At 38.6% G+C, this 17,089-nt stretch overlaps 1 protein-coding gene across 1 annotated transcript in view; it reads right to left on the reverse strand.

Moving 5' to 3' along the window:
- Nucleotides 1-17,089, reverse strand: part of LOC108138728 (protein sickie) — a 151,537-nt gene that overhangs the window by 31,044 nt on the left and 103,404 nt on the right. Inside the window, 5 exon segments of the mRNA XM_017261095.2 lie at nucleotides 1,097-1,248; nucleotides 1,868-2,244; nucleotides 4,524-4,826; nucleotides 5,192-5,336; nucleotides 5,403-5,965. Of these exon segments, the coding sequence (XP_017116584.1) occupies nucleotides 1,097-1,248; nucleotides 1,868-2,244; nucleotides 4,524-4,826; nucleotides 5,192-5,336; nucleotides 5,403-5,965 (1,540 nt within the window).

Consider the following 17,089-nt stretch of genomic DNA (forward strand, 5'->3'; position numbering starts at 1 on the left):
AATTATAATTATGGGGTTAAACTGAGAACATTGCTATTAGTTTGTTAATTTGGATATAAGGAATATTTCGAATTAGTTAAAGTGATATTTATTTCTGTGTATCGAGCATGTCGAATGGGATATGACGGAAGGCAAGTTGGCGGAAAAAGTTGAGAAGTTGAATGCAAGCTGACTGCCTGATAAGCGAAGCGAATGAATCTTACAAAGCGGCAAAGCTTTTGGCACAACATTCTGGAGTGGGGAAAAGGAATTGAAGACGGCGGAGTGGAGCACACAGTTGCCACATTTTTTTCAGCATTGCCACCGCCCCTGAACGTAGGCCATGAAAATGCGCAAAATGCTGCAACAGCTGCGGGAACCAAATAAATTGTGCCCCAAAGTACACGGCATAACCACTTGAATTAATGACCAGGCACAATGCAGACGATGAGGTTGAACTATAAAAGATGTGGTGGCCCAGATTAGGGGGCAAGTATTTCCCTTCTTGTCCGTAAATTATTCAGGTTAAATTAAATTGCCCGGTGGCTGTTGTTGTTTTGGCAAGTGGCAATTGCATTTGAAAATATTTTATACCATGCTTTTCGGTTTCGGTATTTACGGTAAATTATTTAGGTTAAATTTTGTATTTCCTATCAGAAATGCCATGCTCTGCCAAAAAAGCCTGTTTTTGGTCAGCACCTAATTATTTGTATAATTAATGAATTTGATTAAAAAACTTTACAGCAAAATTAGCGTAAACTTGTTTAAACATTCCTCAAACAAAGAAGGCTTTATTTTTATTTATTGAATTCATAAACTTAGTCGCCCAAATGCAAAAACATTTCTAGTTTAGACCAATTCTAATGCTAATATATTAAAGAAATTATTGAAAGGAAGTGGCCAAAAACGATTTCAAGTTAAAACACCTCATGCGATAAAACATGACACCGAAAGTTCCTTTTTCCTGTCGTTAAGACTCTTTCACCCAAATGCGTGGTATTCCACCAAAGTGACAGCGGTTAACTTTCTGGCAGCAAGTGCAGTCGGGCAGACTGATTCGAATGCACTCACAATTCATCCGAACTTAAACTAAGCATTTGCAGGGCGAGCTACTCACATTGGTTGACAGTTGGCTGCTCAGGCTGAGCACCTGATCCCGGGCATCCTGCAGTTCGCGCTTCAGTCTCCGGATTTCGTGGGCCTGGCGCTCCTCCGCGTTTCCGTACAAGGAGCTGCCACCGGACAGCAAAGAGGCGGCACTGCCGTGAACTGAAACGGAAACGAATTTGGGATGCGTAAAGTTGCATTAATCCGTTTTTAAGCCTGCACTTAAGAAGAGCCTATGAAAAATGTAGGAGAAGAGCTATTATTCCATTTTAAAAAGATTTTGTTTCAATTCTGTTTGTTTTTCAGAAAATACAAGGACATGCACATATTTGGTAGAGATTTTTAAATATTTAACAAGCAATTTTATTATACAAAAAAAATTTTTGTATTTTTTAAGTATATAAAATGTTTTACTAAAATTTAATTTTATCTTTTTAATACAGTTTGTTTAAAAGGTAATACAAAAGCTTTAGATATATTTGATACTAATTGTCAAATATATGACAAAATATTTTATTTTAAAACACTTTTCTTTATGTTTTAAGAATTTCTAAACGGTATTGGTACTGATGGTAATATATTTAACAAACCATGTTGTTTCAATTTTGTTTATTTAAACTGGACTTTAATTTAATTGAACTATTTAACGAACTTTTTTTGAACAATGGGCAATTTTTTATTATGTATAAAACAATTGTAACGCTTGTTTTCAAATGTTTTTTTTAAAGGAACATAAAATTCTTTTCTCTTCTTTTTTGGTAAGTGCTGTGCCATATCTCACCTTCGTCATTCTTCTTTGGATATGTGAGCCGATGTCCGACCATGGCACCGCCTGCTCCTCCGCCAGGACCCACGAGTCCTGCGGCTGAAGTGGATCCATGGGTGGGCGATAGAATCGAGGCCGCTGCGGCTGCGGCCGTGGTGAAGGGGCCGCGGTTGAGGGGCGTGGGCGAGGTGGGCTGGCTCCAGGCCACGCCCCCCACACTGACGCCCACTCCGGAATTTCCCTGTCCCGCCTGCGATTGGGCTGCCATGGCAGCTGCCATTTGGGCCGTGAGAACGCCGTTGGTGCCGACGGGCAGGCAATAGTACGGCTCGATTTCCACATCGCCGCCACGGCTCAGCATTGAGGGATACATTTTCTCGGATTTCGTGGATCTGAAATGGAATCTCATTAGTCTCGTGTGAAGCTTCAGATTTGACAGAATCCGCCCGATATTGAATGCAGTGCGTGAATGATTCAAAAGCAAAGTGTGTGCAATTACAAGTCATTGAGAAAGCATACAAAATAAACACATAAGATGGCAATGTACTCAGTGTAAATAGCGTAAAGTTAATTGATGACCAAAGGAAATTGTATCACTGTTTCGTTTAGTTATTTGTTTTAATATCTCAATTGGCATAATATGTGTGATTTGTAAATATGGACTAGTTTATGAGTCCATTATAAACATTAAACTCTTGTGGCCGACTCAAAAGCACACATTTCCGTTTAATTCTGTTACAAATTGAATGTGAACAGGGTGGAGCTACTGTGTATCTAAATGATAAGGGTTCTGGTTGGAGCCATCGTTGCGTTTAAGTCCCCAGACAAATTGTCATAAAATGCAGAGATTTCTCGAGACTCACACAATGACCGCTCCACAAACAGAAATCGGATTCAGGATGGGTGGTTGTGGATGTGGATGGCACATCCTGTCCTGTCCACTTGCTCTGCTCTGATAACTGTGACATTAATGGCATTTCGCATGCAAATCTAATATTACGTATACGTCATGTGTGCGCCTGTCAGTGTGTGTGGTTTCTGTGTTGTTTGCTTTCGTTGGTTAGGGCTGTCGCTTTTCTCCGGGGCTATTTGCCACAAACTTTGGGTGTGTGCATGCTACTGTAAAATTTGATAACAAGCCACCGAACTGGTTTCGAGGGCACCTTCCACTTCCCTTCACACAATCCTTTCCACACTTCCTATTGCATAATTGATGTCTGGCTCATATAAACGAAGAAAGTAGATCTAGGAAATCTGTGTAGAAAACTAAGAACTTGTGCCAAAAACAAAGTGATTATTCGGCTAATTCAATAGAATAATTTATTTTTGTCTTTGTATATTTAACATCCTTCAACTGAATCAATATTTGTGGAACAAGTTATCAACTTTATGATTATCAACATAACATTGTTCCTATGCTGCATTCATTAAATAAACTAACAAATATTTTGGAAACTTTAATAACAATTTTATAACTGCTCTGCACTGTAGTCAAACTTTTCCAATTTTCGTAGCTTCTCCAACTTCTGGAACCAATTTTCCCGCTTCTCTGTGGAACACTCTTAAATGAAGCACTTGACTGTTGAAAACCCGCTGACGTGGCACACAGAAAACTGAACTTCATTTCATCTGCACCCCTGCCAAGTCAGAGGTCCACAAACCTATTGACATGCCAAATAATAATCTGGCCATCCACAACACCTCCCGGCTACCAGGCTACTCTTTGTTTTTTTATGTCTTACCATCTCGAATTGCCGTGTCAGTTTTTTGCATGTATTTTTTGGCTGGCTTTTCCCAACCCGTTTTCCCAAAGAGCTTTCGCAGTGTCCGTGGGCGACAACTTGCCCCAGGCATCGGAGAACTTTGCTCTTTAACGATCTGGGCGTGTCGTTCTACCCAACTTTTTTGTATTTAAGTGAATCTTTAAAATATGCACAGCGAAACGTGAAAAAACAAGCATATGTCCCGGCGACTGGGAGGCTACAAGCCGAAGGTGACTTCGCTTGGCTTTTACCCAGGGAAAAAACAGAAATACCGAAAGTTTTTTGCATACTTAAAGAAGAGCAAACGAGTAAAATACAGCTGACAGGCGGAAAAAACGTGTACGTGTGTGGTAATCGAAAAAGGTTATGAATCACCATGGGTTATGTTCCATTAGTAGCAAAGAATTGGAAACATTTTAATAAAAGGCCATTATTTTAATATTATTTAAGTTCTAATTTATGTTTGATATTTATTATTTTAAGTTCTTCCTAACTATGCTTTTCCCAAAACAAATTTTACTTTTGAGCGTCCTGAAAGTTCTGTGGTTCATTATATAAAATCCACTTTCAAAATACTCAAGTTCATAAAATTACATTTTAAAGCAAACAAAAACTGAAAAACAAACATGCAACATGTAAAATACAAATTGGTGACAGAAAAGTGGCAAAAACTGTGGCTGATTGTTTATGGCAAGAGTGATGGCTTAAAAAAGATAAAGTACGGCAAAGTTTCTATGGGTGAGATGCAAAAACACCGTGTTGAAACTTTATGGTCACCTTGGATATGTCCGTTCTTTCAAGTAGCTTTTCAAGGTTTACCAAGTTTACAGAGGGAAGAGAGAAAAATACAGATAGAGATACATGCAGGAGGGGAAAATATATAAACTTAGGTACTCATAGGTACCAACCTTATGCTGTTGCTGCGGTTCATGCGTGGACTTTGCACATAAGGCGACTCATTGCCCGACATTTGACCCGCCATCTGACCCGGTGGTCCAGATCGGTTGTGGATCATCTTGTGGCCGTGTCTGGTCATCGCCGGTGACCCGATCTGCAGCTGCTCCACGGACTCGCCATCGGACAATCGACTTCCGGCCGTATTGCTGTGCTTCAGCCACATGGCGTATGAGCTATATTCCGGCTTAACCTCCGCATAGGTTTGCGTGTCAGAGAGCGAACCATCGTGACGAGGTCCTCCTCGGCTGGATATTCTAAAAAGTAATTTAACAATTAATAATATAGCAGAAAACTTATTTTTGGGACAAAGAACTAAATACTATTTTATAAAAAAATTGACTTTTATTTGCTTTACTTTCTTTAAAAAATTTTGAATCACTTTATCGTTTTCGGAAAACGAGCCATAAAGTTGAAACATTGTTGGAGTTTAAGGACAAAATCTTTGTTAAAATCATATAATTTCTTATCCTTTATCTTATCTTTTGTTAAGGCAACTTCTTTTTTAAAAATAAATGAGAAAATAACTTTACCAAAACCATTTAATACACTTTAAACTCTTTACTCAACTTGGCCTTAAATCAAATTTTTTAGTCTATATGAATCTCTGTTATGTGTGTACCTGTGCTGAAATACGTGCAAATCACTGCCTGGTTTTGGCAGGCTGTGTGATCCGGTGGCCAAACGCTCACGGATGGATTGGCTCAATTGGGTGGCCGTTGGTCCGGTCAAGGAAAAACTCCGATGCTGAGTATTCGGCGGTAGCTCTGAAAACAATTTCCAATATTAATAGCCTTGTAGATACAAGAGTTCACCGACCAATTTATACTCACTGTTCATGTCATTGGGCAGGGTTTGAGTGCCGCCGGCGATTTTGCGACCGCTGGCGGTCCTTGGAACCGCCGAAACATGGGCGGTACGACCGCAGGGCAGCCCATTGGCTGCCACTCCGCCGGCGGCCATCATCATGGCGATGTTCTGCTGCTCGGCGGTGGATGTGATACTCCCATTGACCCGCTTCACATAGCCAAAGCTGGGCGGTACGCCCTTGGTTCGCGAGGAGGACGACGGGGAGCCCTGCTTGGAGGAGCTGCCACTCCCACCGCCCCCCATGCTGCGACGCGATGGCGAGGATTTCTCTGACTTTTCCGCCTTCTGGCCGTTGAGCGGCTCCGGCATTTTGCCCCAGTTGTCACGACCATTTCGAGATCCTGGTCGATGATGGGGACTGCCATCCATTTTACCGCCACCTCCGTTATTATTGTTGTTGTTATTGTTGTTGTGGGCGTTGGCGTGGGTGGTGGTGGAGCCGCCGCTGGAGCTGGCCTGACTGGCCGCTGAGCTGCCGTTCGCGGCGGTTCCAATGCTGTCCAAGGAGCCCCGACTATTGCGAATACTGCAAAGGAGAGAAAATGGTAATTTAGCGATTTTCTTTCTGTGAAATTGTATTGTCTTAAATTTAATAAATTTATAAGTCGCCATATATAATATTAGATATTTCCTTTTTATTCCATTGTTATTTATTTTATAGCAACAATGAGTGAATACTTCGTGTTAAAAAATCATTGTAAAGTAGTAAATTTAAAATCACACCCCTTTTAGTGCACAGATAAAAGCATTTAAACAAGGTCCCATGTGCAATAATGAAAAATGGCCGTTATAAGGCGAAGGTTTTGCCTTTCATTATGAATAAAAAAGAATAAGCATTAATTACGAGGCGTTAATTGCACATCAGCTTATTAAGGGCAAAAGCAGCAGATTAAAAGGAAGCTGTTAACGGCGAACACGTTAAGTATACGCCGCGAGGACCCTTTTATAAATTCCCTTCCCCCATCAAATGGATAATTTATGCATGTTAAAGCTTTAAATGGCTTTCACAAAATTTATTTATATAATGTAAGCATCAAAATTCCATTCAAGGCTAAAGTTTTCAAACAATGGCCAAATCAGCGAGCAAACAAACTAAATTCAAACCATGAAAAGTCAAGAAATCTGACAGAGACAAAGGCGAACAAAAGACCTGAGCTAGATGGCTGACAGACAATCCGCAAATACAATTGGCAAGTGGCTAACGAAAGAGGTGTTACGGCGAACAGCAGGGCGAACGTCTCGGGGAACGGCTGCAATTTTCAATTAAAATGACAAAAGATATTCCGGCTGGGGCAAGAATCCCTCACAGTCAAGAGTCAGCCGGAAAATTGCATGTCTAAGCTGCTTTATTCTTGGGCTACTACTCATGTCTCCTTTGCCTCGCATATATCAAAACTAATTGGGCGTGTCCGTGCTCCAATAAATAATGTTGTTTATTTATGTGGAAAGCAGCTTGTTGGTGCAGCTTGTTTTCTGCCCAGAGCACTAAAAGCATACGCAAGTGAGTCTTTAAGTAAACACACAAATAATATTGTATTGAAACATGTTTTTACTCTATTTTATAAATGATTATTTATTATTCTCATTAAGGAGATACTTTAATTAACATTTCGGAAATAGAGGGAATTAATAATTTGTTGGCTTTCAATGAATACTATGAAGTACAATCAAGTTATTAAAATGACTACAAGCTCAAAACTATTTTAGGTATTTGTATGCAATATTATTTAACCGCAAAAATATAACCATTTTGAAATGATTATTTTTATTTAATAAAACAATATAAATAAATGGTCAAATATTAAAATAAAATGAGTTATCAATAGCCCCAATTTTGCACAAAAATGTTCATAGTTATGTTTCAAGTCCTGACACAATGCAAAACGCAGTGCCAAACAATAGACTTTATCAGAGCTGCAAAAACGAATATTTCCATGTGGCTTCTGTTGCTGGAATTATATCAATTTAAAGCAACTACCAATTTAGATGGATTTGATTTCACAACAAAGGGAAAAGCAAGCCAATAAATTGACTAATTGGTGTTGCGTTTCACAGCGCTTTGCCAGGCGACTAAAGTGCCGAAATCCTGAATTGTATGCTATGATTTAAGGCAGCATTAAATGAAATAGAAGCGAAAAAAGCAAAAAACAGCTGTCTGGGTCGTAAAACCCAACTACACCCTGGCAAGCAATTACAGTTTAGATATGCCCAACCCGATACGAAAGCGAAAGAGACGGCCTCTAGAAAACTGGAGGGAAAAACAACATTACATTTTCCCTGAAACTGAGACGTCCATTTGGCTGCAAGGAGGGTTGGGTCTTCAGCCCCCCGAAGAATGCGTGACGGTCTCTGTCTCTGTCTCTGTGAATATGTATGTGTGTGGTGTTTGTGGGGGTTAACTGTGGGCTGGAAATGCCAGTGAAAGTGGCATCAGAAGTGACACATAAAGCTCATAAATTGTCGCACACTCAATATGCATAAGCTGGGTCGGGGGGGTGGAAAAAAAAAGTGGGGAAAAGGTAGCTGGGAGGAAAAATCAATAACGATTGCCCTATCACCATATAGCTGGTGGAATGACCCACGATGCCTTCTGAACCGCAAGTGGGTGAAATCAATAGGCCACGATAGTGGTGTGCCCACCACCTTAAATTCCATTTTATTTAATGCAAACGCTGGCATTAATAAATTAACTGAATTCATTTGTTTGTTTTCCCTTTAACACATTTTTATTTGAAACAGTTGTTTTTGGTTCATTATAGTATTTTTGTATTATTCTCTCGAAACAATACAAGGTTTATTTATTGTATTTATTGACCAGCAATATGTTAATACAAACGAACAATATAGAACTTTTTTAAGGATTTGCATACACACAACTTCATTTACTCCTTTCAGCTTAAATTCCGCTTTCAATTGAACTCTCTGTGCACTGCAAACGCGAAACAAATGACGCAAAGCCGCTGGAGCCTTCGCAGTGGAAGCATTTTTCTTCCGTTTTTTTTTTCACCGCCAAGCTTCTGCAAAAAAGTGCGCATATATCTTTTTTGCGGGCAGTCGAGAAAAAAGCTGGCACACACACAAAACGCTAACCAATTCCGGAACAGACGTCATAAGCAGGGAATTCGAAAGGAGCAAAGGGAAAGCGGATTTATAGCCATTATATAAAATGAAAGAAATGGAAAAAATTGGAAGTGGAAACTAACTTTGGAAAGCCAAAGTTTTTATACACTTTAAATGTGCTGTTAGTCAAGGCTGTGCATATATTGTTTTTCTCCCATTCGAACAATATAACATAAGAGGATCTGAAAAGTGCAATTTTAATTATTACAGTTTAAACTTCTTTGGCTTGAATAGCTTACAGAAATGAAAAAATCTTTGCTACATTATTTTTCAGTCGTTAAAATATCAGAATACCTTATGCTAGAGTACAAAATTTACGAAAAAACTGCCAGTGGCAGATTAAGCGCGTAATATTTGTCAATTGCAGTTGATAAGAATGAACTTCGAGAAGCCAAAATAAGTGCAGTTCAAAATTGTAGACACTGAAATGAGGTACTTTCAACAGTTTTAAGTAACACACTGAATATGTTTCCTATAAAATCAATACATATAAATTAGAGGGTTTACTTTAAAGAGTTGAAAAAGATGTTTAATAAAATCGATATTCAAGTATTTTATACTGTTATATTCTTGTAAACATTTGTTTTGATGAAATCCACACGCAGATGGCTTTTCCCGTCATCGCGCTCATGATTCTCTGTCAGCCACTAATGTTAAAAATGAAAACGTCATCGTTCATTGCGCTTGGCCTGGGAAAGCATCGTGCCATCTCCTAAATGGCATCCTTTCATGGCAGAGCTTCGTCCTGCCGTTGTTTTGCTCTTGTATCGATGTTAGTGCACAAATGCTTTAGTTTTTGGTCCCACACACGAGTACATAGACCGTATATTTTGCCAAAAAATAAATGCCCCCCCAGGCGAGAGTGCAAAAATGAAATTCCATGCATGTCTGCCTCGCACTTCTTCCATGGCTTCAACCATTTTTCTACCATTTTTCGGCCATTTTATTCCACTGGAGTTTCCTAATTTCGTGCACAAAATGTAATTTGCATGGCAGCAGCATAGAAGCAACCGGGACAACCAGGGAAAACAAAGTGAAAAGCCATAAACAAGCGGCCGACTCTGCGCTTCAGTGTAGGGCTATTTAAATTCGGAGCTTGTGTTGGTGTAAATTTTAATTTAGTCTAGCTAATTTATTCTCTGACCAAAAGCACGTGTTCAATTTAAATGAGAGGCCGAACAAGGGGATTGCTTTAGAGGTGGCAACACATTGGCGTAATTGCCGCTTTTAATTGACAGTTGGCGCTTGAATTCGCTGAAGTGCTATGGGTTTTTATGTAGACAATTAGGCGTGCAATTTAGGGCCTTGACAAAAATTAGTGACCCTAATTCACGAAGGCATTTTTGTGTTTATACGCGTTTGCGTTTGCGAAAGTGACTAATGATGATGAGCAGGACTTAAAGAAGGGAACAACAAAGTGGTAGTTACTCCTGCGAGGAAAAGCTAATGAAAAAGATTACCTGAAATAGGGTATAATCAAATGATTGGAAATTGCAAGTATAGCTATTTATTTGAGTTAAAAAGTCAACACTTTTCCTAGCCCTTGAGCTCTTGAAATCCTTGCAATCCTTTATCAAGCTTTTTCATTTACTAAAACTGTCAGCAGGCAAAGCAACAAGCTCTAGCGACAAAGTATTCCGACTTATCAGCCCAGGAAACAGAGAACAATGCTACAGTCTTTGTCGCCTTCTCTATTCTTCCACGAACACGATAGCATTCTATGAATGGAATTCTGACAGCTTTATGGGCGTTACAAGCGCATTAATAAAAGTGTCGAACATGTGGGCCGGAATGTGGGTGGTTGGTTTTCAGGGGAAAGGCGCCGATCCGAGATGTGTTGGCACGCAACCTTCAGCTGAGTTCCTCCCAGCTTATTTTGTTTCTATTTCGCGATGGCCTTGCAAGTGGCAGCAAACAAGGCAAAAAGGCGCCTAAAAGCAGGCAGCACTCGAAACAAGGCAAAAGCGTGGACTGTGTCAAGGATATTATGGAGGACTAAGTAGGCTGTAGCAACAACTCAGCTTCAAAAAGTGTCTATCCTTTTTAGACGAGTTTTCTGCTCAGTAGATATGTTTTGTATTTTTTTGTTTGAACTTTTTTTTCAAAACCAAAAGTTGAGAGCAAAGAAAAAAATGTAACACTAGTAAAAGAAATCTTCAATAAATGCATATGATTCTTTTTTTTATCTTATAATCATTTGTGTACCTTTCTTTTTATGTTTGTTAAATTTATTTGTTAATTTTATTAATTTAATTACACACTTATCAATAAGAATTAAATGCCTATGTTTGTGAACTATAATAGTTGTAGATATCATCACCAGAAAAAAGCAAATAACTGTAAAGGTACATGCTTGTTTGGTTGAGATTGCATTTTTTTTTTTTGGTAGCCACAATTCCATTATCCAACTCAATTCACCCCTGCAACCAGCGATTACTGGGTAGCAAAAAGAATTGCACACTCTTGCGAGCAGGTCCACATCAATTATGCAACCGACAGGGAGCATTTCCCCAAAGCAATTGTTTGCCTTTTACGATACTCGACCGACTATAGTGGGTCATAAATTATGGCAGCAAGGAAAACGGGTCCAGTTGGTAAGACGAAACGGCCTTCGTTGAGCTAAAACCACTCAAAACACTACCTTTCAGCAAGTTTTTGCCGAAATAAAAATTCCTGGCCAGCAACTTTGAAGTTCAAGAGATTCCTCGAATGGAAGCGACAAACGAATGCAAATTAAATTAAGCACAAAACTTTGTTAATATGCTAAACAAAACTTCATACCTTAGCTCAAGTCCCCTGGAAAGTCCTGTTCTCGGCTTGCTCGAAAACAAGGGAGTTGCGTTTCTGGTTGCACATTTTAATTAAAAAAGCTACAAATTACAGACAAACAAGAGACAAAGCAAAACGAGGAGAGAAACATGATGAAAACCGGAAATTAGGGGGACAAATCCAAGTTGACTATTCCCTTTGACTTTAACAATTAAGTAAAGGAATAAGATAAATACGAAGTTTATAAGAGACCAGACAGAGAGTAATGACTGTGGAAAGTTAGCTTTTAAATTGAAGTTAAAAAAAACTGAAGCTAAGAATTAATCATTTCCATTCAAATTAAAGATCTTTTTGGTTTAGCTCTGTTCAACCCTGTTCAGTTTAAATTATACAGTATAGTACATTAAGACTGATTTTAGCTACTTCCCCATCAAGCTACTTAGCTTGCTCATTAATAAACTCATTTGTTAAGTTAGTTAGTTTGTTCGCTTCGCTTGTCAGTTGGATACTTCAGGAAGAGGACACGCAAATGCCACGCCCTCCCCGATCGCCCACTTCCATGGCATGTAATTCTGTGTTGCTAATCACATTTTGCCATCGATTTTCTATAGGAAGGACACACCTCCTCGGCCAACATAATTGACTGGCCAAATATGTGTGACTCGGCGGGATAAGCAGGATAAGTGGAAAATGGGTGATTCTTAGTGGTTCCTTCGCAAGGTAGATTGCAATATTTCCTATGGCCCTAAATCATGCAAAGTGTGTTTTCGTTGCGGTTGTATTGTTGTTCTTTGGTTCGCCACTTGACAGTTTCCACTGCGGCAAAGTTCTGGCGTTTTTAGGCCAACTCGTTTAGCCCATTTTATGGGGCCGTTCTGGCCATCCCGTCCTGTTCCGTCCCGATTCCCCGATTCCTGTGTCCTTCCTTCCTTTCAGTGCTTTCCTTTCCCGCCCCTTCCCCTGGCACAATAGTGTGAATCTCTCCGGGCTGTCCGATATAAAAGTTTTATATGTGCCAGCCTGGCATTTGAGGCGTTTTTATTAGCCTCCGACTGTCTTACATAAATTTAACATTAAATTAAGTGCCATTTTACCTTTCACAGGGGGTTGGAATGCCGGCGAAAACCAAATTAAAGCAAACTTAGCCCCCAAAACGAGTTCCGAAGTTCATTGCACTTTCATGAAGTTGAAAGGGGAGAGTATATCAAATTGCTGGGCTTTAAGAAAGGATAGGAGTTCATGTCCCTCCATTGTTGTTTATTTGGAAAAGCAAAATTTAACATGAAAGGGAGAGTAAAAACATCTATTCGCCCTTCAGTGAAGGAAAACTAAAACTAAAAAGCAAGCTTTATCAGAAGTAACTAGAAAATTATGTATCTATATTTACAACATAACAAAAAAGAAATATTAGAAGTGGCTTCTCCTTAAACGAAATATAATTAAAGTTGACTTTTCGAAATTCCAATTGTAGTATATTTTAAAGCCAATCAAAAATGATAAAATAAATTAAAGGGTACAGTTTATTTATCTAGCTGAAATAAGCCGCAAAAATATATTTTCATTTTGGTGTTTAAATGGGTTTTACGTGGTTTTTCAATTGAAAACATATTTTTAATGTCTTATAAAATCAACAAGTGTGTGTTGCGTTAAGTAAAAGTAAAAAGTTCGTTTTAATTACAATCTAAAGTAAAGTTTAAAATACCAAACATGTAAATAAATACAATTAAACATCTCGGCTAATTACCTAGCTTATGTTATATTAACTGACTCCAGTTCAGTTTTGCAACTGATTCGGGATTTAAACCACCGACTTATGAGAACCACATGGCGCCAGGACAAGCTTAACCCGCTTAGCCCGCTTAACCCTCTGCGGTTGCTGGGTGCTCCTCGGACAGCAGTCAGGCGTGCCTCCAAAGCCGCTTAGCTCATTGTAAATTCCGGCTAAAGCCGAGCACAGAAACAATTTGGCTAAGCCATTTGAGGGGGCATGAGAGGTGGAAAAGCAGGTCCTCCAAAGGATACACACTGCCTGTTGCTGTTTTATATTTTCCCAGCTTTTGCCCTTTTAAGATTTATGGGCCCTGGGGCAGGTTGGTATGAAATGTCCAGCATTTTAAGTTATCGTTGAAATTGATAGACGGTTGATAGACAGAGCGAGTAAATTGATTAGGGTGACATGTGGGAAAATGTAAGCGAGCTCCAGCTCTCGTGTTTGTTTACCTTTGCCTGGGACCCCTTTTTTATGACCCTCTTTGCATATGACTAGCCCAAACAGAAGGACAAATACAGGAACACAAACTCAAAGCACACACACGAGGACTGGGTAAACAAAGGCAGGAGTTCGGAATAGGAGTCAAAGTCGGTCCGAGGGTTTAATGCCCTGGGGCAGTCGTTGACACTCACTGCTCTGCCATTTGGATCCAGATTGGGACATGTTAATTAAACAAATTTACCTTTATCTGATGTCGGCAAATATTGAAAGAGTTTTCACTCCAAAACCATTGAAATCCGCACGCCGAAAAGTATTCAAGTACTTGTAACTCATGGGAAACCGTTTCGATTTTTCGGCACTCAAAAATAAACCGCACTTGATTCTTCACTTGAACATTTCTATTTCGAGGGCAATATTTTTGCAATTTATTTTAATACACTTTTCTTTTATTTGAAAAAATTACTTTATTTGCCAGAAATCACTTAGTATTTGTTCTGCTTTAAGCAAAAATTCCTTGAATTTATTGTTAACTTTTCATTTAATATTTATTAAATCGAACCGTTTATTGTAATTAATAAAGTTAGATAATTTAAATAACTCGCTGTTTTTTCCGCTTTAGCCACAGCATTTTCATGTGGCAACCGCAAAGCCCGAGTGTTCAAATGCGTTTCTGGGGTTGCTCTTCAGTTCTGCCGTGGAAAACTCAAAGTTCGAAAAGCAGGGAAAATTCGAACTGCCAACGCAAGAGAAGTGAAATAAGAGAACCATTGGGGATAAGAGAAACTGTGCTTCCTGCCTGTCGGCGTTTTGTGTTGAAAGTAAAAGGTTTTGTGACATGCAACGCCAGTCGAATCCAAGACACCTGCCCACCTGGCCGCCACTTATGTATGACTATACTACATACCTGTCTGTTTGCAACTACGAAGTTTCGCATTTGTCGCTTTGGGCGTATTTTTTGTGCTCTCTTGGCCACGCACTTGTTTAATAGTTAAGCAGCCCGAAGGCACAATAATTTACCAAGGCGGGCCAGAACAGAGAAAAGGGGCAATCGGATGTGGCGGTGGGTAGAAAAGTTTGCCGAAATGGAAGTTTGGATAAAGTTTCGTTATATGATTCTCAAGCTGTCATTTTGCAATTGAAATTTATTGAGCTGTCTTAGGAAAGTCGTTCAATAAAGATATAAGGAATTTGCTGATTTTATACAGTGCATAAAAAATATATACAAAAAAAAGCACTTGCCAATCTAAATTATTTTATCCTTAAATGGATTTATTTATGATATATTCTAAAAAAAATGAATAACAAGACTATTAATAGTAAATAAGAGACAAATAAAGTTTCATATAGGAATTTTTTAAAACTAGAAATTATTGTTTCTGTATTTTCTAGAGAAAAAACTATAATTTACATCTACCAAAAGCCAAAAGGATGTGAGCTACTAATAAAACCGTCATATTCCTTTCTCTTAGGACGACAGTTATTCGGGTTTATGCTTCCCTAGTACGTGCATATAAAAAGCGGTCTTATATTTTCCTTTTTCCTCGCCGTTCTCTCTCTCGGCTTAGTCCTGAGTCCTGCCATATGATATGAATCATGGCCAGGAGCAGAGCAAGGGAATTTCCGACTGCCAAGTGGGTGGGTTGCGGTGGTAGTTCTCTCGCACATTTCCACCCACTCTCAGCCAAACTGTCTGGCCTGCCAAAGCAACAAATGTCTTTCAGCCACATTTCATTTCGCTGGAGAGTATGATACAGCTGTGTGCTTAGACTTAAGAGAGAAGTCAAGTTCGAAAACCAAATTCGCAAATTCTCTTAGTTGTGAGTCAAAAATAATGAAACTTGTTTCGCACTGTTTGGGCGTTTGTCAGCCCGGTTTAAACTCCTAAAATAATTGAGCCAAGGGCGGGCTGGTTATGCTATTGCAATATACCAAAAAAAAAAACTGAAAAATGTTTACAAGTGTTTGCTGAATGAAAAGCGAAACTTGATTGGCTGGCAAGTTGCTAAAAATCGTGTGGACGACGACGATGGAAATTCACTAATTGACAGCGATATCCAAGCACCATATGCACACATAGAACTTTTCATTGCTTTTCATTATTTTGCCGGAGCTCATTAATCTTGTGGAATGGTTTGCGAAAACAGTGCTTTGCAGGGGAATTCCAATCAGTCAGTAAATCATCGATTTGCACTGGGAAGATATTAGGTATAATGGGTAGAAGGGTCACAGCTGTGTGAAATAAATTAAAATCATGGGATGTTCGGTGATGGAAAGAATCAAAGAGATTCGACATGTCAAAATAATTATACAAATTTTGGTAATACCACATTTAAGAAGTTGGCACTTATTTTCAAGCCTATTTGAAATATTTTTACCTTATCAAAAAACAAATTTTTATTTGAGATCTTTAAAAAGGCAATAAAAACAGAATTAGTAGTTGTAATTTAATTTCCAAGGCAATCAATCATTTAAATCCCTACCATCTTATTTAGAATAATAATACAATGATGCTAGAGTTTATAATAACTGAGAAAAATAACTTGCAGCTATGGCAGAGTTATTGGAAAACAATTAAGCGAAAATCCAAGCCCCACCCGCTGTTGGCCATATCTAAGCCGCAAAAGATACAAAAACACACAAGTATATATACGTGAATACGTTTGAGGCATGGGTTGTGTGGAAAGGTCAGTTATGGCTTAGAGGCTTACGATTGCTTTGCCACACGCTTTGAGTTGCTTTTAATTGTTTGGCACATGCCGTGGGTGGCTTTGAATAGAAAAATAGTTGGCTTTGGAGCAACAGCGGTTGCATTTTTATCTCTTTGGTTTTCTGGCATACGGAAAACTGCAACTGGTTTTGATTGGCTAAGCCTGGCAACTGTTGCAATTTATTTGTCGATTCAGACAATTTGTTAAATTACGTTTTGCATAAAGCAAACATATATATTATGCGATAAGATTACTATAAATGCAAGAGTAAATTTATTATCAATATTATATTATTATCATTTATAATATTTTGATATTATATTATATTCGTCTGATCATTAATTGCTATGTATTATTGCCCATTTTTTAAAGTAACGACGGATACCATATTTAGCGCCATTCGTTAGCAAGTGCACACACCAGTGACAGCGTTGCCATATTAGTAAGTTTCACAACCATGCCAAATGTATGTAAAAACAATGTAGAATACATGTAGGGAGAATGTAATATTATTGTATATTTTCAAAAATTTGGCAATCTAGTTTTAAAAATAAAACAAAAATATTAAATATGCTTAAAATATAAATTTATGGAACAGATGTAAATTATTTACAAAACTCCACTACAAATCCTAGGATTTACAAGCCTAATCAATAATACCAAAAAAATGCATAAAGGCCCATTATTAGCCAATATCCTTGTATTTAGGTTTATCCCCTTATTAAACCTCTTTTTAACCACTTAACTAAATAAAATATGTTTCAATGCGTCACACGAGCGTTAATGTGAAAGGACGTTCAAACAAATTGAATACCCCAAAAATGTTCGGTTCATTTGTCCC

The sequence above is a fragment of the Drosophila elegans genome, unplaced genomic scaffold (genome assembly GCF_018152505.1).
Source record: "Drosophila elegans isolate 14027-0461.03 unplaced genomic scaffold, ASM1815250v1 contig_814, whole genome shotgun sequence".
Lineage (NCBI taxonomy): Eukaryota > Metazoa > Arthropoda > Insecta > Diptera > Drosophilidae > Drosophila > Drosophila elegans.